The following is a 22,878-nucleotide window of genomic DNA, read 5'->3' on the forward strand; positions in this document are numbered from 1 at the left end:
GGGTCAGAGGTTGGGTGCTCTGGAAGGGCCTGGGGAAGGTGCGTCCTGGGGTCAGGGAGAGTGAAGGCGAGCAGGGAGCTGCGGTCATCGGCGAGGGCTCCCCTCCGCCTACCGGATGCCAGTCTAACCCCGTAGCGGAGGGGACACTCCCCTCTGCAGGTGAGGCCTCGGGCCTCGGGGCGGGGGCGGGCGCGACGGCGGCGTCCCGAGGAAGGTGCCCCAGGTCCGAGGAAGGTGCCCCAGGTCCGGGGGACTGGGGGGAGGGTGTGCCTTCTGGCCCGCGGGCCACTAGCTCCTCCCCGACGGCGCCGGGCGGCACAGGGGCCTGAGGAGGGAGGGGAGAGTCGCGCACGGAAGTCGGGAAGGAGCGCCGGGCGGCTTCGCAGCCACACTCGGGTTCCCACCGGCGCTGGGACCGCCGGTCCCTCCGACCCCTCCGAGCGCGGCGCCCAGCACCGCCACCAGCGTGCGGGTGAGTCCGCTCCGAGCCACGCCCACCCGGACGGGGTCCGAGCCGAGGCCCCTCCGGCCGGCCCTGCCCCCTCACCTGGAGGGTGCCTGGGGCGGCCGCGGGTGGGGTTCTGCCCAGCCCCGGCCGCGGGGAGGCTGGCCGGGCTGGGATTGGGGCGGGACAGAGGACGGCGGCCCTTCGAGAGTGAAGGGCTTACGCGGGGAGGGCAAGTCCACCCCCTGGGCCCCGAGCCGGGGTTCTTGGGTCCCTCCGGCCCGGCTCTCACACTCACACAGAGTGTGCGGGAAGGCATATCCACCCCTGGGCCCTGAGCCAGGAGGAAGACCCCAGACCTGCCGCTCTGCCCTGAGGGGAGGGGCTGTGGTCTCTAGGGTGGGCTGACCTGGGGATGGGGAGTCCCAGGGTGGCCAGCTGGGCCCTTGGCTCCCTGGGGGTTCTGCCTAGGCAGGGGTGGGAGCCCGCCGAGGGCTACTGGATTCTGATTCTGGGGGCAGAGCAGGAGGCCGTGGGGGCCCTGGGGAGGTAGGCGGGAACATCCTGGAAAGACTTCCTTCCTTCCCTCCCCAGGGAAGAGGTCGGTCTCCGGGGCGGGGCCAGCCCTTGGGCAGCTGGCGGGGACCCGTGCTGAAGTGGAGAAGGAAAGCGGCCTCCCACTCAGCCCCCTCAGGGCGCTCCCAGGTGTGGGCCCAAGCAGGCGGCCTCTCACTCTGCCCCTGCCCTTCCAGAGCCAGCTCTGGAGCCCCGGCTGCTAAGGCTGTCATGTGGGCATACGCTGGCCTGACCCCGAGCTCCCCTGGCTGCCCCTTCCTCCCGTGCCAGCCCTGTGCTGGAGTGGAAGGGAGGCGGGGCTGGCAAGGGTGGCTGGGGAGGATGCCCCTGGTTTGACTGAGGCAAGAGAATCAACCCTTGGAGAAAGACTGATGCACACAGCAGAGAACTCTGTGGCCCCAGCTGGACCTGAGCACACCCTTCCCCTGCTCCAGTCCCTTCCACGGCTCCCTGCTGCCCCCAGCTGAAGTCCAGGCTCCCCAGCTGCTGAGAGGCCCTCTGATCTGGCTTCTGCTAACCCCCAGTCTCACCTCCCGGCAGCTCCCTTCTTGCCCTTTATGCTTCTGCAGAGCTGAAGTGCTGAGTACTGAGTCCCTGGGAGGTAGCACCGAGCCCCTGGACACCAGTTGCCCGCTGCCCCTCAGGGCCTGTCCACACCACAAGGGCAAGCTCCCCTGCCAAGTAGGCACCTGCTCTCCGGGCCGTGTCCACTTACACTACGCACTCCCCGTGAGGGCTGCACACAGAGCAAGCTGTGTCTGGGGGTGGATGACCTGACACATGAGACAGAGGGATGGCAGAAGGGAGTGGGTAGGCAGATGACAGGACTCGGAAGATGAGTCAGAGGAGGAAGCAGGGGCTTCCCCGGCGGTCCAGTGGCTATAGGACTCCTCGCTTCCACTGCAGGGGGTGCGGGTTCGATCCCTGGTTGGGGAACTAAGATCCCACATGCGAGGGGGTACGGCCAGGGGAAGGGGACTGGGAAGGGAAGATGAGGAAGCAGAGCCAGCAGGTGGGGCATCCACTGGGGGGGTGGGGTCAGAGGCCGGACGAGCCAGGGCGGGCCTCTCCCTGTTCACGCTGGGCAGTGGGGCAGGAGGGTGCGGAGTGCCGGCAGGGCTGTGGTGTGACCCTTGGCGTGAGACGGGCCGTGGAGAGTGACGGAGGCCCACGTGTGCCACATGCAGCTGGGGTGATGTCACACGGGTGCTCCCTGTAGCCCGCAGGGCCAGGACTGCTGGGAGCTGGGTGGCAGTCGCATTCGCCCCTCCGGTGACCTGGAGGCTGGCCTGGGAAGGGACAGACAGGGGCAGGACTCGCCCGGCTCTGGCTCCCAAGGCTGGGAAGGTCTCCCGGGAGCTGCAGCATCGTAAGAAGTTTCCTCTTGCAGAGCCAGCGGGTGAGGCCGTTGGGACTCCAGTCTGTACCAAGCCCTGGGTGCATGGCCTGCAGGGGTGGGGGCTGGAAGGCCGAAGGGAGGGCAACAGAGAGCCGGGTGCCCAGAGCCTGCCCCCTGTCCAAGTGCAGGGACTTGCTGGGGGTCTGCACATGGCAGCGCTGGGATCCCCGAGGCCAAGAGTGCCAGGGTAGCCCCTGTAGGAACCCTGCAGGAGCCCTGGGGATTGGGAGCCTGATGGGCACACATGGCTTCCTGGGGGTGGGGTCTGATAGACAGGGACGCAGGGGCCCCAGACACCTCGCTTCGGGTGCACCAAGCAGTCTGGTTGGCTGGAGGTGGGGGTGACTTCAGGTGGACCTGGTTCCCATCTGTGAAGGCCTCTTTCCCTGGAGGACAGGTGGACAGATGGACAGCCTGATGCTGGAGGCTGTGTCTGTGACCACGGCCCAGAGAGGGGCCTTGCATGTGGCAGGTGGCCTGGGGATGGGGCTGGGGAGCCCAGAGTGTACAGGAAGCTGATGCTCAGGACCTGGTCCCTTTGCGGCTGTGGGGTGTGGGGTGGCTAGACCAGGGCTGGGCAGGGGGCACTCAGACCTGGCCGCTCCTGTGACTGCTCGCCCATTGCCCAGGGGTGACCAGGGCAACCCTGAGGGGTGCATGTACCTTTGCCCTCGGTGGGGGGTGTCTCCCCGTCCAGTGGCCCGAATCAATCGTGGGGGTCAGTGCCCGTAGGACACCTCTGGTCCAGATCACACACCATCCTCCAGGGAAGGTTGAGTTCCCCTTTTCCAAGAGGCTCTGGGTAATGTCCCAAAGCTGTGTGATGTCTCTGGGGCGGGAGGGGTGTCTGGGACCCCAGAGCTGCACCAAGTCCAGCAGCTCATTTCTGGGGCCGCCTGAGGGCCGGCCTCCCGCTGTCGTCTTGGCAGGTCCCTCACAGGCAGTCTTCCCCAGGCTCCCTCCTGCTGCCTCCTGCCAGGGTGGCTTCCCTGTGCCGTCCCTCCCCGCCCTGGGGTCCCGTCTTCCCGTTCTTCAGCCTCAGGCCGCTGCTCACGTGAGGGAGTCTCTCCTTTCAGCCTCTGTGGGACTGTCCACCAGGGACCCTCGAAGGGTCCTCCTGCAGGAGGTCCCGGGCCTGGGGAGAGGTGGGCGAGCCCTCATCTTGGATCTGAAGCCAAGCACGTGAGGATCCGTTTCACTTACGAGTTTGTCCAACATGACACTTAGCCCCTAAGGCGGGCAAGTCAGAGCCTGCTGTTTGCTCACTGGGAGTAAATGAAGCCTAAAGACCCCCCTCCACTCCCCGCCCTCCCCCCTCCACCAACCTGGATGCCAATCCCAGAACCCTCCACTCCACTTGTGCAGTTTTTACAGGTCTGTGAGTTTTCGTAAAGAGTCACAAAGACGGTGCGTGGTCCCCCGTGCCCCGTCGCCTGGGGCGCTGGTCAAAGCGAAGGGCCCGACACGGCCGCCTTGACTCACGTCACCGGCTTTTCCACGCGTGTCCTCTCCTGTTCCCGGCTCGTGCGGGACCCCCCACGGCATCATCGCCACGTCTCCACGGCCCCTCCTGTCTGTGATGGTCCCTCCGTCCCGCCTTGTCCTTGGCCGCCTGACTCTGGGGTCCGCTCACTCGGGCTCAGGTGAAAGTGCCTCTGACGTCTTCTGCTGAGATGGGACTAGGGGCTTTAGGGTGGGGGATCACGTACTATCGCATCACATGCTGTCAGGAGGTCCCCGACATCTCAATTACATCACCGTGACCTTGACCTTCATCACCTGGGTGGGGGCATCTGCCAGGTTTCTCCTTTGTAGGGTGACTCTTTTCCCCTTTCACGCTTCCTTCATGAGTCACCGAGTCCAGCCCACCCTCGAGAGGGAGGAGTCTGCACCATCCTCCGGAGGCAGAAGCGTAGAAGGATGTGTGAGGTTTGTTGATGCTGCCGCAACATTTAACAAAGAATCGGGGAGACTCAGGGGCTCGGCACCATCTGCTTCCCCCTTAAGGTTCTGCCCGCTGGTTTTAGTGTCCGTCCGTCTGTCCAGGACGTGCCTGCAGCCGTCGCTCCTGCACAGTTCTCACTGGACTTACTTCTAGGAAACTCAGTACCGTGTCACACGGGTCCCCAACGCCCTGTGTGCAGTGGCGGCCCTCACGTTCCTGTTGTGTGTGGTCATAGCACAGTGTTTTCACCCATCTGCCTACCGACGGGAATTTGGGTTATTTCCACAATTCTGACATGAAATGTGCTGCTGTGAGCACTCTCGTCTGTCTCCAAAGGTGGCTGGCCCGGGGCGTAGTGTCTGGGACGGTCCACTTAGTTTCCCAAGTTCCGGCACCAATGTGTGAGCCACAGCGACGCACGGGGCTTCTGCTGAGTCACTGGGCTTTTTTTTTTTGACGTATAGTCGATTTACAACATTATAGTAGTTTCAGGTGATTTACTATATTATATTACATTCAATATTGTTATAGATCACCCGGGCTTTTTTTTTTTTTGACGTATAGTCGATTTACAACATTATAGTAGTTTCAGGTGATTTACAATATTATATTACATTCAATATTGTTATAGATCACCCGGGCTTTTTTTTTTTTGACGTATAGTCGATTTACAACATTATAGTAGTTTCAGGTGATTTACAATATTATATTACATTCAATATTGTTATAGATCACCCGGGCTTTTTTTTTTTTTGACGTATAGTTGATTTACAACATTATAGTAGTTTCAGGTGATTTACAATATTATATTACATTCAATATTGTTATAGATCACCCGGGCTTTTTTTTTTTTGACGTATAGTTGATTTACAACATTATAGTAGTTTCAGGTGATTTACAATATTATATTACATTCAATATTGTTATAGATCACCCGGGCTTTTTTTTTTTTTTTAATATTTATTTATTTATTATTTATTTTGGCTGCTCTGGGTCTTAGCTGCAGCAGATGGGATCTTCATCGCGGCATGTGGGATTTAGTTGTGGCATGCATGTAGGATCTAGTTCCCGGAGCAGGGATCGGACCCGGGCCCCCTGCACTGGGAGCGCGGAGGCTTAGCCACTGGACCACCAGGGAAGTCCCACCCAGGCTTTTTTTTGGGGGGGGGGGGCGCACCAAGCAGCATTGGGGATCTCAGTTCCCCTACCAGGGATTGAACCTGGGCCACGGCTGTGAAAGCACTGCATCCTAAACACTAGACAGCCAGGGAACTCCCACACCTGTGTTTTTAGAGCTGTCTGGCCGTAAAATGTTGGCTACCAAATGGTGGAAGGTGGTGCCTCCTTGGTCACCTGGCCTGCGTTTGCCAGATGCTTCCCTAGCTCCATGGTTTCAGCTTCTGAGTGCCCCTCTTTTGTGAAGTGTGCATTTGCATCTCTGGCCCACTTTAAACTGGGCTGTCTGCCTTTTCTTATGAATTCTGGGAGCTCTTTGTATAGATTTCCAAACCAACCTCTGCTGGCCACTTGTGCTGTAGCCTCATTGCATGCACTTAGCCCCACCCGGAACTACCCCTTTGCTACCAGAGCACCCAGCCCAGGAGGTGCTTGTCTGCTGCAATGAGCCCCATCCTCCGTCTGCTCTTCACCCCCAGGGAGAAGAGAGCCTCCGGATCCTGGTGGGGACCGAAGGGGACAGCCCCCTGCAGATGGACATCAATACCACTGAGGTGAGTCTCTGCTTGAGTCTCTCCTGGGCTTGGTCCCACCTACTGCCCCATGGCCCGCACCTGGCCCGCCCTGGTCCCCAGTCCCCACACCTCCTTCTTCTAGACTGAGGCCTCCGAGCCATGGGACTATGTCCTTGTGGCTGATCACTGCACCCAGAGAAACCCCAGGCAGGTCCAGCGGCAGCAGCAGTTCCTGGAAGAGCTCGAGAGGAAGGGCTTCTGCTACAGGGTGGGCGGGCTGAGGGCCTCGCCTGGGCGCAGGGGTCACGGGGGACTGGGCGGATCCCGGGGAGGTGTCTGGGGAGGTGGGCTGAGGACTCGTGCAGGAGAAGGATAGGAGGGGATAGGCCATTGGCTTTGGATGAAGGGGAGGGTCTCAATGTGGAGTAGAGGGTCCCATGCTGCCCCCCACCCTCAGGCAAGGGAGGACCAGGCGAAGGTGTTCTTTGGGATCCGAGCTGACAACCGGGTCTTTGACCGGTACCGCAGACTTCTCATGGAGCCCGAGGCTACCGCCCCCAGAGGGGAGCTGGCCAGGCCAACTTCCATCCCAGCCACCACCAGGTGAGAGGCTGGCCCAGAGTGGGGCCAGGAGGACCCCTGCCCGCCCACATGCCAGTCCAGACAGGCAGCAAGGCTCCCAGGAGTGGTCCCAGGGTGGAGGGCCCAGGGGGCAAGGGTCTGTGAGTCAGTTTCCATGTCTGTAATACGGGAAAATGACAGTTCTCACCTCTTGAAGTGTTTGAAGGTTACATGTGACTATGTCCCCCAGATGCAGAATAGAAACCAGCCTTAAAGGGTGGGCAGAATTTGGAGAGGCTGAGAGGATCCTCCCAGCTGTCTCTCCTAGGCTCTGAGGTCATCTCCCTGGATTCACGTCCTGACTTCTTTCCTCCAGACCAAATGCCCCTCCCTGGACATCTATCCCCTGCTTCCCAGGCACCCAACACCTCCTCTCTCTCCAAGCACCTGCTTCTCCCCACCCCGATCCTCTAGGCCTCCAAGCCAGCCCACCCGCCCTCCCCACAGCCCTCCTCCATCATCTTCCTGGCCCCAGCCCCGGCCCCCTGAACTCATCTGGGGCCCGATCAGGGAGACTAGCGAAGAACACTCCTGGAATTTGGATACGAGGCAGTGGAGGGGGGCTTCCTGTGAACACAGAAGGACTGGCCGGTCTTGGGAGGACACATGAATAGAGGCATCTTGATGGGGCCTGAGAGGAGCAGGCTGTGGGGAGTGCCCTGGGACACTCAGGGGGCCGTGTCTCATAGGAGAATGTTCCAGAGGAGCAGGACTGTATAGTCAGATGCCCGAATGTGCCGCTTCCTGGCTGTGTGGCCTTGACCAAATTACTCACTCTCTCTGAGCTTCAGTCGCCCCATAGGCAAAATGGCTCACAGGGGTGCAAAGAGGATTTGTGCACATAAAGAGCGTGCTCTCGACGTGTGGGGGCTCCGGGTGGGACAGGTGATTGGAGGTGGGAGGTCTGGGGGGGATCTGGGAGAGACTATTGCAGGGCTGAGCATCGGGGCCCTGGGAAGAGAGAGACCACCCTGAGGGAGGCGCACCTTGGAACCATGGCACAGCTAGACCCTGGGAGGATTTAAGGAGGTGGGCTCCCAGAGGAATCCTGGATTCTGGGCTCTGGTCAGGTGGTCTGGGGGCTCTGCTAGGACACAGAGGGGCCTGGGACCTGGCCAGATAGAGGGCCATCCTGAGCCAGCTCTTGTGTTCCAGAATCCAAATTGTCAACTTTGTGCTGAAAAGCAAGATGGCAGCTGGTGGTAAGGACTGGATGGCAGCAGCCCACCAGGAGGGGCAGTCACACGGGGAGAACGGGACAGGGTCCTCCCTCACCCCTCACTCCCTTCTGACCCGAGAATCCCTGTGACCACCAGACACGCTCCAGGATTTGGTGAAGGATGGGGTCTTTGAGGCCGTGTTTCCCCTACACAAGGTGAGTGGCGGGCCGGCTGGGAGAGGACCTGAGGGCAGGACCTGAGGCAAGAAGCTCTCACTGTCTGTCGCCTACGCTCAGGGGGAGGAAGACCTAAAGAAGAAATGGGCCTGGTGGAGAAACATGTTCCAAGAGCAGCCAATTGGTGACATCAGGTACTACTGCCCCCCGCGGACACACCTGCGCCCCCGCAAGGCAGGCTGCGCCCCCCGCGGTCACACCCACGCCTCCAGCAAACTGCTGTGCGGGCTCCCATTTAGACACACATTTAGATGCCCTCAGTACAGGCGCTCCTTGCCCGCCCCCGCATGTGGCATGTCTCACCCCGGCGTTGGCGCTGGACGGTCACCCCTGCTGGGAGTGGCCCTGACGGGACGGCTGTGCCCCTAGGAACTACTTCGGTGAGAAGGTGGCGCTGTACTTCGCCTGGCTCGGCTGGTGCACCTACATGCTGGTGCCCGCCGCGGTGGTGGGCCTCATCATCTTCCTGAGCGGGTTTGCCCATTTCGAAGCCAGCCAGATCAGGTGGGGCGGAGTCAGGCAAGGGACGGGACTGGGGGGTCAGGGAAGGGGCAGGACCGGGGTGGGGGAGGTCACGGAAGGGGCGGGGCTAGGGCGGGGTCGTGAAAGGGAGGCACTGAGGGTGGGGAGGAGTCAGGGAATGAGCGGGACTGGGGTGTGTAGGGTCATGGAGGGGGCGGGGTTGGGGTGGAGTCACGTAAGGGGGTGGGACTGAGGGGGCTGGGTGGAGTCAGAAAGGGGGCGTGACTGGGGCGGGGTCGTGGAGCGGCGGGACTGAGGGTGGGGCGGGGTCCCCCAGGGGCCACAGGAGGGGCCACAGGAAAGCGCCGCCGACAGCCCGGTCCCTGCACCCCCAGCAGGGAGATCTGTGATGCCCACGACGCCTACATGTGCCCTCGCGGCGACCACATCCCCAGGTACCAGCGGCTCTCAGAAACCTGCGCCTTCGCCAAGGTTTGCGCCGGGGGGGGGGGGGGGGGGGGGGTTGGGGGGGGCACTGCGGCTGCTCGCCCGCGGGGAAGAGGTCCCAGGGGGTCCTCCCAGGGAAGGGAAGGCCGCCTCAGCCCCACGCGCCGCTCTCCCCAGCTCACCCACCTCTTCGACAACGAGGGCACCGTGCTGTTCGCCGTGTTCACGGCGCTGTGGGGTGAGTCGCTGTGGCACCTGGGGGGCAGCCGAGCTCCACGCAGCGGGGACACGCCGTGAGGCCTCTGCTTTCTCCCGGCTGCAGCCACCGTGTTCCTGGAGTTGTGGAAGCGGGAGCGAGCCCGTGTGGTCCTGCAATGGGACCTGTACGGGTGGGACGAGGACCAGGTGAGGCTGAGCCAGGTGACCAGGCCCAGGGCCCACACGAGTCTGCTGTGTCTGAGGGGGTCCCCATGTATGAGGCGCGGTTCCCGTGGGTGAGGAGTCCCGTGTCTCAGGCGTGTCTGGTGCCGTCCACAGGAGGAAATGCTGCTGGGGCTCATTGCCTGCCCTGACTACCAGCCCCGGCTACGCGCGGAGTACCGTCATCCTCCTGCTGTCTCTGTTGATGGTACTCCTGGGGCGCCCCTGGTGGGGCTGGAGAGCAGGTGGGGCGGCCCCTGGAGGCCTGCCCATCCTGGCCTCCCCGACCCCCCCCAGATCTGCCTGATGATAGGCATGGCCCACGTCCTGGTGATCTGCCGCGTCCTGGTCGCTGCCCTTTTCAGCTCCGCCTTGCCCTTCCTGGGAGAGCAGGTGACCACGGCCGTGGTGGTGACCGGGTCCCTGGTTCACTATGTGACAGCATCCTCGTCATGACCAAGGCAGGGGTCGGGGCAGGGCGAGGGTGCCGGTGGGGGTGGAGCTCTGCTGAGGTCCGAGGTGAGCCCTCCGTCTCCCCTCCCACAGATCAACAAATACGTGGCACTGAAGCTTTGTGACTTTGGTGAGAGGAGGGCCCCCCTGAGCCCCTCTCTGGCTACTGGAGGGAGGATTCAGGGTGGGGATCTTGGAGCCCTAGGCTGGGGGGGAAGGGGGCCTACGAGAGGGCAGGGGCTCGCACCTGGGAGACAGGTGGGGGTCGCAGGTGTCCCTGAGTTGTCAGGATAGGGACAGGCTGGGCGCGGGCTGTCATCGGGGTGAAGGATGGGGGAGGGACGGCCCCACATCTCATTCCAGAGAAGCCCAGGACCTTCTCAGAGCGAGAGAGCGAGTTCACCATCAAGTTCTTCACTCTGCAGTTCTTTGCTCACTTCTCCTCCCTTATCTACATCGCCTTCATCCTGGGCAGGTAAGGGCCACCTGCTCCCACATGCCTCCCTCTAACTCCTTTCTCCCCACCTTGAAAATAGAAATACCTGTTCTTGTTAATTTTTAAAGTAAATCATGCTCAGAACACGTGGAAACCCAGTACAGAAATATGTGAAGGAAGCCCACAGCGAACTGTCCAATCCTCGTCCTCAGAGATGACACTGTAACTGTTTGTTGGGTCTTCCCAAACTTTTTTACACATTTAAGTACACACACATACACCTATTGACATGAGTGATTTTGTCGTGTAAATAATTGTATCTGCCTTACACTGAAAACGTACTATGGGCGTTTTCCATGTCTGCATGGGTGGTGAGGCTTTGTTTTTAAAAACATACTATGGGCGTTCTTTTGTGGGATGCCCTTGAATTTATTTAACCACTTCAGTTGGTGGACATTCGGGTTAATTCCAGTTTTGAGGTTTATAAATAAAGCTGCAGTGGGCATCCCATGTAACACACACGCACACGCACACACTTCCCCTCACCTTCCTAATTAATGAAATGAACATTTTTGGTTCAGTCAACATATCTTTTTTTGTCTTTTCTGAAGAAAATAATTCCTCTATGTGTTCTCTATGTTTGTTCAAATGTTGTAAGTTACACATACACTGCCAATTAATCCCAAACTCTCTAGCAAAACTTTATTTATTTATCTGCAAAATTTATTTATTCAGTTATTTATTTATTTTTGGCTGCGTTGGGTCTTCAATGCTGCGTGCGGGCTTTCTCTAGTTGTGGCGAGTGGGGGCTACTCTTTGTTGAGGTACCCGGGCTTCTCATTTCTCATTGCGGTGGCTTCTCTTGTTGCTGAGCACGGGCTCTAGGTGTGCGGGCTTCAGTAGCTGCGGCACACGGGCTCGGTAGTTGTGGCTTGTGGGCTCTAGAGCGCAGGCTCAGTAGTTGTGGCGCATGGGCTTAGTTGCTCCATAGCATGTGGGATCTTCCCGGACCAGGGCTCGAACCCGTGTCCCCGGCACTGGCAGGTGGATTTTTAACAACTGCGCCACCAGGGAAGTCCCTCTAGAAGAACTTTAGAAGAAACCAACTCCTGCCAGTATGGTCAAAGACATCATGAGGTCCTTGGAGACGCCCTCGTGGCATCTGTCCCCTTCTCTTGGGGCTGTGCTTGGCCCTTTCATCCTGGGAAGCCCCTTACTCTCTGCTGTGTAGGATCCCAAGTTTTCCAGTGGCTTCCTGTGAAAGGCTACATGGGAAATCATATGTGCTGAGTTTCCTCTTTATTGGGGGCCTGACTGAGCGTCTGCTGGAGAAAGGGTTCTAAGTTGGACATGGTTTTCCTCAGATTTCCGAAGGGTATTTTGGTTTCCGGCTTCCAGCGTTCTGTTCCGCAAGTCTGGCGTTAATGTTCTTCCAACTCTCTGTGCATCTTCTCACTGTCCCCCGTCTTCTGGAATTTCTCAGCCGTGTGACTTGGTGGGTCTTTTTCAGTCGACATGCTTCGGTAATTCACATCTCTCTCCTCCACACGCCAGCTTTCCTCTCTCTGCCGGATGATTTCCACCATCACACAAACATGCTGTCACAGTTCTTTCCGGAAGTCTTCTCATCGGCGAACCCGGTTTCTGGTTCTCCTGCCTCGCGCTTCTGCCTCCCCGGTACTCTCACTGCCTCCTGGCGCTGACCTTTGCTCTCCTGCTGGCCTCGGAACGTCGCCTGGCCCCGAACCCTGGTCCCTCAGACTCCGCTCTTCCCTTGCTCCCCCTCCATAGCCGCCGCCACCCAGGACGTGATGCACATTTATTTGTTCACTGTCTCTCTCAGAAATGGCAGCTCCCCAGGGCGGAGGGTAGGGCGCTTGTCCTTTGCTGAATGCTCAGCTCCTGCAGTCAGCCAGGCGTACAGAATCAATGCTGGTCAAGTGGAAAGAAATTACCAGGTACTCACTGGGCCTGGAGCCTCAGGGCCTTCAGTTTTGAGAGATTTTCTTATGTACCTGAGAGCCTCCTGCTTCAGCTCCCTCTCCTCCCTTCTGAGGAATTCTTTTTGTTTGGAAATTGGACCTTCTGAATTGATCTACTTTTCTTCGCTTTTTTTCTCCCATTCTTGTTCCAGTTTCTTGGAGTTTTTCTCAACTGTTTTCCAACCCTTCTACTGAACGTTTCACTTCTGCTCATGTTCTTAATATCAGAGCACTCCTTTTGACACGTGCAGATTCTTCACAGCCTCCTCTTCATGTCACCTGGACACCAGGGCTTTTCTTTTCTGAGGATGTGGCCTCTTTTTTTCCCTTCTACTTTGACATTTCTTCTGTTCCTTTCGAGTTTCTTTTATGCTCTTTCTTTGATCGGTCTCTGATTCTGGTGTTAGAGACCCCCCACCCACCCACCCCACCCCCGCCTTAGATGTCTTTTATTCTTGGCCACCTGTCTGTAATTGAGAAAGGCATGTGCCAGTGGCTTTGCTCTGGACCATGTGTCTCCTGTCGGGACCTCTTGCTGTGTCGGTTCCTGAAGGGGAATCCCTGGTCTCCTGCCTGGAGGCAGAAGGATGCCCGTCAGTATGCTGGGAGCCCAGCTGGGGAAGGGACACTGTGGGGTCTCAGTGTCCATTGGCCCAACCCTGCGATCTGAATCTTTGGTTGTTCAACCCCCTAGAAATGTCTTTGTCTTCTTGTGTGTGTGTGTCTTGTGTGTGTGTGGGGGGGTGGATTAGGGGTTGGATAGGAGGCCCAGGGGTTCAGCCGGGCCTGCATCCCATCCAGTGGGTGCCCCCAAGCTACCAGAGGTGCCCAAGTCCTGGGGTGTTCCAGGCTCTTGGGCAGGGTTGTGTTGCTATTCAGACGTCTTCCCTGCAGGCTTAGATCCAGCTTGATGTCTCAAGTGGGCTGCAGGCCTCTCCAGTTCCCTTCCACCTCCGAGGTGATGCCTGGCAGTGGGTGTGGGCAGCCAGCCATTTTAACTGGGAGTCGGCAGTGCACATTTAAATTGAGAGACATTGCTAAAGCACCCTCCAAAAATGCTGTGCTGACTCACAAGGCCGCACACTGTGTACGTGACCGCACGCTCCACGCTGGTCTGATGGACAAGGACCTTGAAGGTGCGTTATTAAAACCTACTAGTGAGGATCCAGCATCTTCCCAGATACTCTTGGCCATTGAGTTCCGTTTCCTATAAGTTGTTCATATCATCTGAGCATTTCTAGAACATCAAGGTCAAGTGGATTCTCTTCTGACTCATCATGCCATATTTTACGCTGCTTCTTATCTGACCGTTTCTTTGTTGTACAGCTCTTTATTTTTCCTGTTGTTTTTAATTGCCTTTTTTCCTCCTTGCATGTCTTTATCTTATCAAGGGTATCCAGCCTCTCCATTGTCAAACTGCCTATTGCATGGAGTCTCTTTTCTCCCAGAGACCCTCCATTCTCCCCACACTGGGCTGGTGGCTCTCCGTGCCTCCTGCATACCTGTCTCCCTGGGACTTCAATCTGCTGCTTTCCTGGGTTAGGACCATCATCTCCTGGACTCCCAAGCCTCCTTCTTTCTTGATTTTTGCTTTCATTTATTTTGAGAAGGTATATCGGAGAGGTAAACTCTCTGAATTCATGTATGTCTAAAGGTGTCATGTTCTACTGTTGCACGAGATTGACATGGCTGGGTGTAGAAATCTAACTTCAAAACAATTTTCCCTTCTAGAACTTTAAAGACATTGCTCCGTTGTCTTTGAACATGCAAAATGGATGATAAGAAGTGTGCAGAAAATCTGATTTTTGTTTCTTCCTAGTTGACCTAGAAGCTTTAGGATCTTCTCTTTAAACAGGGGAACAATCTAGGGTGGGTCTTTTCTTCACGCACTGTGCCGGGCAATTGTTGGCACCTTCCGATGAAACAGCCCGTGTCCTGCTTAGGCTCACTACGTTTTCTTCCGTTTTTCCTTAGGTTGTTGTTGTTTTTAATTTTTATTGGAGTATATGGTTGGTTTACAATGTTGTGTCAGCCTCCACTGCACAACAAAATGAATCAGCCATACGCATACAGTACCCCTCCCTTTTGGACTTCCCTCCCATTTAGGTCACCACAGGGCATTGGGTAGAGCTCCCTGTGCTCTACAGTATGTTCCCATCAGCTGTCTATTTTATACATAGTGTCGATAATGCATGTGTGTCAGTCCCAGTCTCCCAGTTTCTCCCACCCCACCCCTTTCCCCCTTGGTATCCATACGTTTGCTCTCTACGTCTGTGTCTCTGTTTCTGCTTTGCATATAAGATCACCTATACCATTTTCCTAGATTCCACATATATGTGTTATCATATGATGTTTTTCTCTTTCTGACTTACTTCACTCTGTGTGCCACTCTCTAGGTCCATCCACGTCTCCACAAATGACCGCATTTCATTCCTTTTTATGGCTGAGTACTTCTCCATTGTATGTATGTACCACATCTTCTTTATCCATTCCTCTGTTGATGGGTATTTAGGTTGCTTCCGTGTCCTGGCTATTGTAAATAGTGCTGCTGTGAACATTGGGGTGCATGTGTCTTTTTGAATTGTGGTTTTCTCTGGGTATATGCCCAGTAGTGGGATTGTTGGTTCAAGTGGTAGTTCTATTTTTAGTTTTTTGGGGTTTTTTTCCTTAAGTTTTTAAAAATATTTTTTTCCCCTCTGCTCTCTATGGAACACCTGGTCCTCTTGGGTTTCTTATCTTTTTCTCTCATATATTCCATCTCTGTGTCTTTACATTCTACACCTGGAGAGATTTCCTTCACTTTGTCTTTTTGCCTTTTTTTTTTTTAATGTTTATTTATTTATTTATTTGGCTGCACTGGGTTTTAGTTGTGGCATGTGGGATCTTTAGTTGCAGCATGCGAACTCTTAGTTGCGGCATGTGGGATCTAGTTCCCTGACCAGGGATTGAACCCAGGCCCCCTGCATTGGGAATACGGAGTCTTAGCCACTGGACCACTAGGGAAGTCCCTGTTTTCTTTTTTTAAGTTTAACAGTTAAAGTCTTAATTTCCAAGAGGGTTTTTATTTTTTTATCCTTTTTTTTTTATAGTGTCCTTTTCTTGTTTCCACAGATACAGTACTTTCTTGAGGATATCAATGTTCTTTTTTCCCCTTAAGTTCTCATCTGTTTCCTCATTATCTCATTTCCTAAAGGGTCCATCTTCCTGTTCCTTTATCGTAGTCCTTCTCTTTTGTACAGCTGGTTTTCCTCGTGCCTGAAGATTTGTAGCTGTCCATTCATACTGAAGAACGAAGGACTGAGTAGGTTTTCCCAGGCAGGATGGGATATGTCTTTATAATAACTCACGTCTGCTGACACTCACCCATTCTATCCTAAGGGCCTCACATTCATCAGCTCTAATCTGCACAACAGCCCTATGGGGTAGGGACTCTCTAAACCCCATTTCACAGATGAGTAGACCGAGGCACAGAAAGGTTAAGAAACGATCTCAGGGTCGCACAGTCAGCAGATAGAAGCGAGTCTGGCGCCTTTTGTGTACTGGCCCTGCATGTGGCATCCCTGGGAAAAGAAGGCAGGAGCCTGTGCAGTCACTCGTGTTTCTCTGGAGGCCGTTTCTGTTTTGTCACGAAGGTTATCACTGTGTCTCTTTATAGTTCCTGTTTTTCATGCCGTGCTCAAAAAGGCCTCCCCTCCTCAACATTAAAAACATGTTCAGGGGCTTCCCTGGTGGTGCAGTGGTTCAGAGTCCGCCTGCCAATGCAGGGGACGCGAGTTCCTGCCCCAGTCCGGGAAGATCCCACATGCCGCGGAGCGGCTGGGCCCGTGAGCCATGGCCACTGAGCCTCGTGTCCGGAGCAAAAAAAAAAAAAAAAAAAAAAGTTCAGCTGTGATTTCCCTTAGATGCTTATGGTTTCAACATTTTAAACATTTAAATCTTTGATTCACAAGGAATTTGTTTTGCTGCAGGCGGCAAAGGAGGGAAGCCTGTTTTGTTGTTTTCCAAGTGACAGCCAGTTGTCCCCAAACCATTTGTTGACTGTTCCATCGCCACCACCACCCTTCTGTCACACAGCAAGTTCCATCATTCACTTGACTGTTTTGGTGCTCCGTGGATTCTGACGATTCTGGTCTAGTACCTTTCTGTGTCATTACTACTGTAATGCTTTCCTGTCAGATAGGTCTGGTGTCAATTTTCTTTTTCTCTTCTTTTTCACTTTTCCTTTTTTGTAGTTATTTACGTGTTTATTCTTCTAGGTGAACTTTAAAATAATGTTTGTCAAACTCCATCAAAATTCTGTGGGATTTAGCTTAAGACTGCAGTGAAATTATACATTCTTTTAGGGAGAATTGACATAGATACTGTATTAATTTTCTGTTGCTGACCACAACTTAGCGGCTTTAAACAACACACATTACATACAGTTCTCGAGGCCAAGAGTCCAAAATGGGTCTCACTGGGCTAAAATCAGGGTGTCAGCAGGGCTGTGTTCTGTCTGCAGGACCTCGGGGAGAGTCCATACTCTTGTTTTTTTCAGCTTCTAGAGGCTGCCTGGCCCGCTCCGTCCTGTGTCTGCAAAGCCAGTAGTGTCAGGCTGAGTCCTTCTCATCCTGACATCTCTCTGGCTCTCCCTCTTACTCATTTAAGGACTCTGGTGATTACAATGGGCACACCCAGATAATCCAGGATTCTCTGTCCATTTTAAGGTCAGCTGATTACCACCCGCCATGTCAGATAACATAGTCACAGGTTCCAGGAATGGGATGTGGTATCTTTGGGGGCCTGACATTCCACCTGTCACAAAAATACAAGCGTAAGTTTTTCTATCGAAGAACAAGGTTCCTCTATTCAATGTTGTTTTAATGTTCTTTAGCTGTGTTATAGTTTTCTTCTTATGGGTCCCCCACATTTCCTGTGAATTTCACTCTATTTTATCGTTTTCGCTGCTATCTGCGACAGATATTCCCTCCTGCTACATTTCTCGGTGGTTTTGTTGCACCTAGGAAAGCAAAAGGGAGTTGAGCTTGATATCAATTTTATATCCACTCTGAGCATTTTTCAGATTTATCTGCCCAATCGTTCAGTTGATTTATTTTGGTTTCCCAGATATATAATCGTATTTTCTACAACAAGTTTTTCCTTTGCAAAGTTACACCATTCTGGAATAGTAGTTGTCATGAACTGCAGTAACAGGAGTGCTTGCAGGACTTCACCATGGAGCGTAAGCCCAACGTTTGGTTAAATATACCGTTTTTATCATGGAAATCAGGTGATTTAAACACAAAGTAGCCCTGTGTGCACAGTTACCTGGGGAGAAACTGGGGCCCCTCCTCACAGCCTTTCCTGAGCCTGTGAACAGCTGAGAGGTCCCCGGCGGTCCTGCGCACACGCAGGCCTGTCTGGGTTAGCCTCTGCTCACCTGTGGGGCGGGTCTCCTTCCTTCCCCTCCAGGCCCCACTGCTCCCCGACTCCCACTCCTGTCCTGCGCCCTCTCTCAGCCTCGCTGCCCTTCCCAGGATCAACGGTAACCCCGGGAAGTCCGTGCACTTGGCAGGGCTGTGGAAGCTGGAGGAGGTCAGTCTGTCCGGACTGCCCTCCTTACTGGCCTTACTGCCCTCTTCCTGAACTGCCCCAACCCCCTGGTCACCCCCAGGCCCCGTGCCTGACCTCTCACCCTTGCCCCCACAGTGCCATCTCAGTGGCTGCATGACGGACCTGTTCGTGCAGGTGGCCATCATCATGGGTCTGATACAAACGCTCAGCAACTGCATGGAGTACCTGGGCCCCTGAGGACCACCCTCCCTCCCGGGGCGCCACCCTCACCGCAGGGAGCCCCCGAACCCACAGGACCCCACCTCCCAGAGCCAGCAGTCCCGAGGGGTCCTCAGCCCCTCTCCCCGTCCCCCACCCGGTCCTCCTCGCTCGCAGGTGCCTGGCCCACAAGTGTCGCTCGATGCGAGCCACGTCCCAGGACCCCGAGCTGAGGCACTGGCGGCGCAACTACCGCCTGAACCCGGTCAACACCTTCAGCCTGTTCGAGGAGTTCATGGAGATGAGTACGCAGGGCGGGGCTGGTGGGCGGAGGGGCGGGCGGGCACCGTGCGGGGGCCCACGGTGACGACCCCCACCCCCAGTGATCCAGTATGGCTTCACCACCGTCTTCGTGGCCGCCTTCCCGCTTGCCCCGCTGCTGGCGCTCTTCAACAACCTCGTGGAGATCCGCCTGGACGCCATCAAGATGGTCCAGGTGCAGCGGCGCCTGGTGCCCCGCAAGGCCAAGGACATTGGTCAGGGGCCCGACGGGGCGGCCTGAGGGCGGGCGCTCCAGCCAGGGGGGCATGAGCCGCGAGGCGCGCTGGGGCCACGCCAGTCCCCTTGAAACCAGCGCTCTGAGCCATGGGGGCAGGGCTCAGGCCCCAGGAAGAGGCGGGGCTGGCAGGCACCTCGCAGGCCGCTCCCCCCCAGGGGTCCCATTGAAGGGCCAGCGGCCGCCCTGCGGAGGCCGTGCAGAACGGCTTGACTCTCAGGGAGCTGAGGGAGAGGGGTCCAGCAGCTGGGCACAGGGACTGAGAGCAGGTGGCCTTAGTCACCTTGACTGGCCTCGCTGAGGTGGACGGGTGTCAGGGATGAGGCCAGGAGATGCGGCGTTGGACATAGGCAGTGGGAGAGAAGTGTGAGGGAGACTTGGGACCAGGTTAAGGCGGTCTGCCCTGGGGAGGGGACCCAGGAGGTGGAGCAGGCCTGGGGGCAGCCGAAAGGTTCAGGCATAAGATAGGGGGCGGAGACCTGAGCCCCTCCCTGTCCACATCAAGAAGAGGGGTGCAGGAGAGTGGAGGCTGCTCTCTGTTGGCCTTGGCCCAGGTCTTCCTCATCAGGGACCTGGCCCTGTGGCTGCCACAAACAGAGGCATGATGAGGCCCTTGACCATCCAGGCTCCCAGCTTCAGGGGATCAACAGAGGTGGGGGGGGCGGGGGGTGGGGAGACAGTGCAGGCCTCACCCCCTGCTGTGGCCCAGGGACCTGGCTGCAGGTGCTGGCCGTCATTGCCGACGGGATGGTCATCGCCTTCACATCTGAGTTCATCCCCCGAGTGGTGTACAAGTACTGCTATGGCCCGTGCCGACAGGGGGCCCACCCTGCAGTCGAGTAAGGGGACACCGCCACACAGACCCTGGGGGAGCCTCAAACTGTCCAGAGACCCCTGGGAAACTGGCCCAACCATGGCCCAGCCCCAGGGGACCCCAGGGAAGGGCTCGATGCTAACAGTATTGCCTGGGGTGGGCTGCCCTCCCACAGCAACCTGCAGACCCTGAGTGGACCCCGGGAGTGCTGACGGGGACCCCAGTAGGGGATTAACATCCCAGAACCAGCTGTTTTCTGAGCAAGTGATACTGGAACGGCTCCCCTTCCAAAGGCAGACCCTTAGTGGTCTGCATGCTGTCCTCACCCAGTTCCTCCAGCCCTGCAGGGGGGCAGGTCTCCAGGGGTAGGTCTCCCCCAGTAAGGCTGGCAAGGAAGCCTCGGCCCCTGGCAAGGAAGGCAGGTGGTGGCACCTGCAAGTCCCTTCAGCCTCCCCCAGGGGCCCCTCTCCCATGTACAGAGATGAAGGAGGGGGGTCTGCACTGTGGCCCACCCTGATGGCCCCCACCAGGCAGGGGTCGGTTACAAGCCAGCACCCCAGAAGCCTGAAGGGACCACACCAAACTCCTCTCCCACTCCCCCCAGCTGCCTCACGGGCTACGTCAACCACAGCCTGTCCGTGTTCTACACCAAGGACTTCCAGAATCCTGTTGAAATAGAGGGCTCAGAGAATGTGACTGAGTGCAGGCTTGGACCCCCATCCCCTGAGAGCACCCTCTGAACTCCTGACTCCTGACCTCAGGTGCTTCCCACCCCAGGTACCGGGACTGTGGCACCGCTCAGAACTCCAACTTCACTGAGCAGCCCTGGTTCCTCCTGGCCGTCCGTCTGACCTTCCTCATCTTCTTCGAGGTGAGCCAACACTGGGGACAGGCCCCAGGGCGGGGCAGCTCTCTGCAGCCCTCCCTGGGCCCCTGCCCCCTAAAGTCCCTGCTCAGCGCACCTTGACCTCCCCACTCTGGCCCTCCCAGCACGTGGCCTTATGCATCAAGCTCACTGCTGGCTGGTTTGTGCCTGATGTGCCTCAGTGGGTGAAGAATGAAGTCCTGAAGAGGAAGCACCAGAGACCTGGGGAGGCGGGGCTGCCGGGGCCTGGCCCCGAGTCCCGAAGTACCAGAGACTCCGGCCGAGAGCACAGACATGGAGCGGGCCCGGAGCCGGTCCAGAGGCCAAGACGCAGAGCTGCTGCCGCCACCGCCCACCCCAGCCCTGGCTGTGTGTGTGTGGGCGGGCTTTAATTAGACCCGCGTATATGTGGGGGTCCGGGGAGCCCCTGTATGTTTGAGGTGTCTGTGAGCTGTACACCTGTCCATGGTCTGGGAGGCCTGTTCCACCTGTGAGGGCTCAGGCTTGGTACTACCTGACTTGAACTCTGAGTGACCCCTGCCACCCAGAGAACTGGGGCGGGGTTGGGGGGGAGACAGTGCAGGCCTGTCCTGTCTTCTCATGCCGTCTCGACAGGAAAACTGGCCCTGTTTCCTGGGCCCCAGATCCTGCCCCACCCCACTGGCTCCCCTCAATCAGCAGAGTTTTCTCTAATAAAATAAAACTGCTTTGTGTTAATTTCTGGGCTTCTGGCCGATTACGTCTGCCCTCAGGGCTAGCTGGGAAACTGAGGCCGTGACGGGGAGAGGCCCGGAATGTGGTAGCCTCCGCCCTCCTCTGGTTTTCCGTGGGCTTCCAAGTGAGGGGTGCCTTACAGAGGTCTTACCCTCCCTGCACCTCGGGTTTAGGAGCGGGAGTCAAGGCAGGCTTCCTAGAGGAAGACAAAGAGCTTGGGAAGAGAGGCAGAACCGTACCAGGTGCTCCTGGGGACGGTGGAATTTCCGAGGAGTTCCTGGGGCACGGAGACTCTCGGGGCTGGTCGGGCCGGTTTGGCCTCTGCCCCCAGGCGCGGCGGCCGCGGCTCCAGGGGGCCGAGCGCAGGACCGTCTTGAACACCAGCCTGAGGCTCGAAGCAGGACAGTTGGGTCCGCCCTCGCCCCGGCTGCTGGGCGGGGCTGCACCTGCCACCGTCGCTGGGGCTGTCGCCGCTGCGCACCTGGCCCAGGTGAGCCGCTCCACCCTCGCGGCCGCGCAAGCCCCGGGTCTTGGCAGCAGGTGAGTGGCGATCGCGGCTCCTACCTGCGGAGGTGAGTGGAGGTCGCCGGCTCCCGGGAGCCAGAACCGGGCCTGGAGCTTGGGGGGCCGAGGCGGCTTTTGCCCCGGGGAGCCTCTGGACCGTGGCGGGTGCGGTTCCGCAGGAAGCGCCTCGGAGCCGAGCCCGCTGCCCGCGTCGCCCGGAAGCCTCAGCTCGCCCTCGTTCCGGCCCCTCCGGCCTTGCGGGGGCGAGGGCCGCTCTTCCCGCTCCGCCCGACTTGGCCCTCGGCCAGGAGAGGGAAGAGGAGCGCCGAGGCGCTGAGGGACCCCGCCTCCGCCCCAAAGTCCGAGCCCAGGCCCGAGGCCTCCCAGGGCGCCGGGGGCGGACGGAGAAACCTGCCGAAGCCGCTGCGCACCTGTGTCCGGGCGGAGCTACAGCCTTCCGCGCACCCCGCCCTTCCGTGCGCGCCCCCGACCTGCCCGCCCCCGCGCCCCTAAACGTGCGCGCCCTGCCTGGCTCACCCCACCCGGAGGAAGGGGGTACTAACACCCCACCGGGAAGGCGGAGCGCGGGTGTGGGGTGTGTGGCGGGCCCGGGGGTGCAGGAGGGGGCCTCTAGGCTCGCGGGGCCACAGCGCTTTGTGCAAGTTCTTTCCTTCGGGACAGACGTCCGGGGATGAAGCACGCGCCAGGCGCAGAGGGGCCGCCGGTCCCAGATGAGGGGGAGTCGCTCAGAGACTGGGGTGCTGAGCAGCAAATCAGACGGCTGGGCGCCTGGGGACAAGGCGCGGGCGCGCGCCAGGCGGCCAGGCTGACGCCGATGCTCCGAGGAGGCGGAGAGCCAGCGTGAGGCCGGTGGGTGGGAGGGGCTAGGGCTTCCTAGGAACCGCGCGGGTGCGGCCGAGCGCGGTGGGCGGTGCAGGGGGCGGGCTCGGATTCGGAAGGGCTATTCTCGAGAGTGCCTGAGGCGACGTGGGGTTTTCTGCTCGCTTTGTGGAGTGGGCCTGGGGGACAAGGGAGGGTGAGGGTGGGCGTTAGCAAAGGGGGGACGGGCGCCCAGTCGCGGCTGTGAGGTGGTGGCGCGGGTGGGCATGCCGAGAGGCAGGCAGTCTGGCAGGAGCTTTGAGAGGCAGCAAAGCAGGTGGGGACACCAGGGAGAACCTAGCTCTTTGCCTCCTGCCTGGGCTCTCCCGGGCAGGTCACTGACTGCTGGTGGCCACTAGCCTGTCCGTCAGGTGCTTACGCTGTTCACTCAGCCTCAGGGCCCACTGGGGCTCCTTGGAGGAGCTGCGGCTCGGTGGGGAAGGGGTGCAGTCAGGACTTCTTCCAGTTCTATTGGACCCTGAGCCCAAGATGCACCATCGTCCAAGGGTCTTGGAGGCCACG

The 22,878-nt window shown here is 57.9% G+C and overlaps 1 protein-coding gene across 1 annotated transcript; it reads left to right on the forward strand.

Moving 5' to 3' along the window:
* The first annotated feature begins 4,140 nt into the window (after positions 1-4,140).
* On the forward strand, positions 4,141-21,990 carry ANO9 (anoctamin 9). Its single transcript, XM_065882506.1, is given in 27 exon segments — positions 4,141-4,203; positions 6,021-6,095; positions 6,199-6,324; positions 6,514-6,659; positions 7,815-7,879; positions 7,994-8,052; positions 8,134-8,207; positions 8,443-8,577; positions 8,931-9,027; positions 9,160-9,220; positions 9,305-9,387; positions 9,520-9,566; positions 9,568-9,610; positions 9,700-9,843; positions 9,846-9,863; positions 9,949-9,985; positions 10,219-10,330; positions 17,790-17,847; positions 17,962-18,061; positions 18,201-18,329; positions 18,408-18,560; positions 19,290-19,419; positions 19,999-20,100; positions 20,172-20,265; positions 20,385-20,523; positions 21,147-21,513; positions 21,657-21,990. Coding segments are annotated over 27 exon segments (2,991 nt in total).
* Positions 21,991-22,878: the final 888 nt, after the last annotated feature.

The sequence above is a fragment of the Phocoena phocoena genome, chromosome 8, assembly GCF_963924675.1.
Source record: "Phocoena phocoena chromosome 8, mPhoPho1.1, whole genome shotgun sequence".
Classification (NCBI taxonomy): domain Eukaryota; kingdom Metazoa; phylum Chordata; class Mammalia; order Artiodactyla; family Phocoenidae; genus Phocoena; species Phocoena phocoena.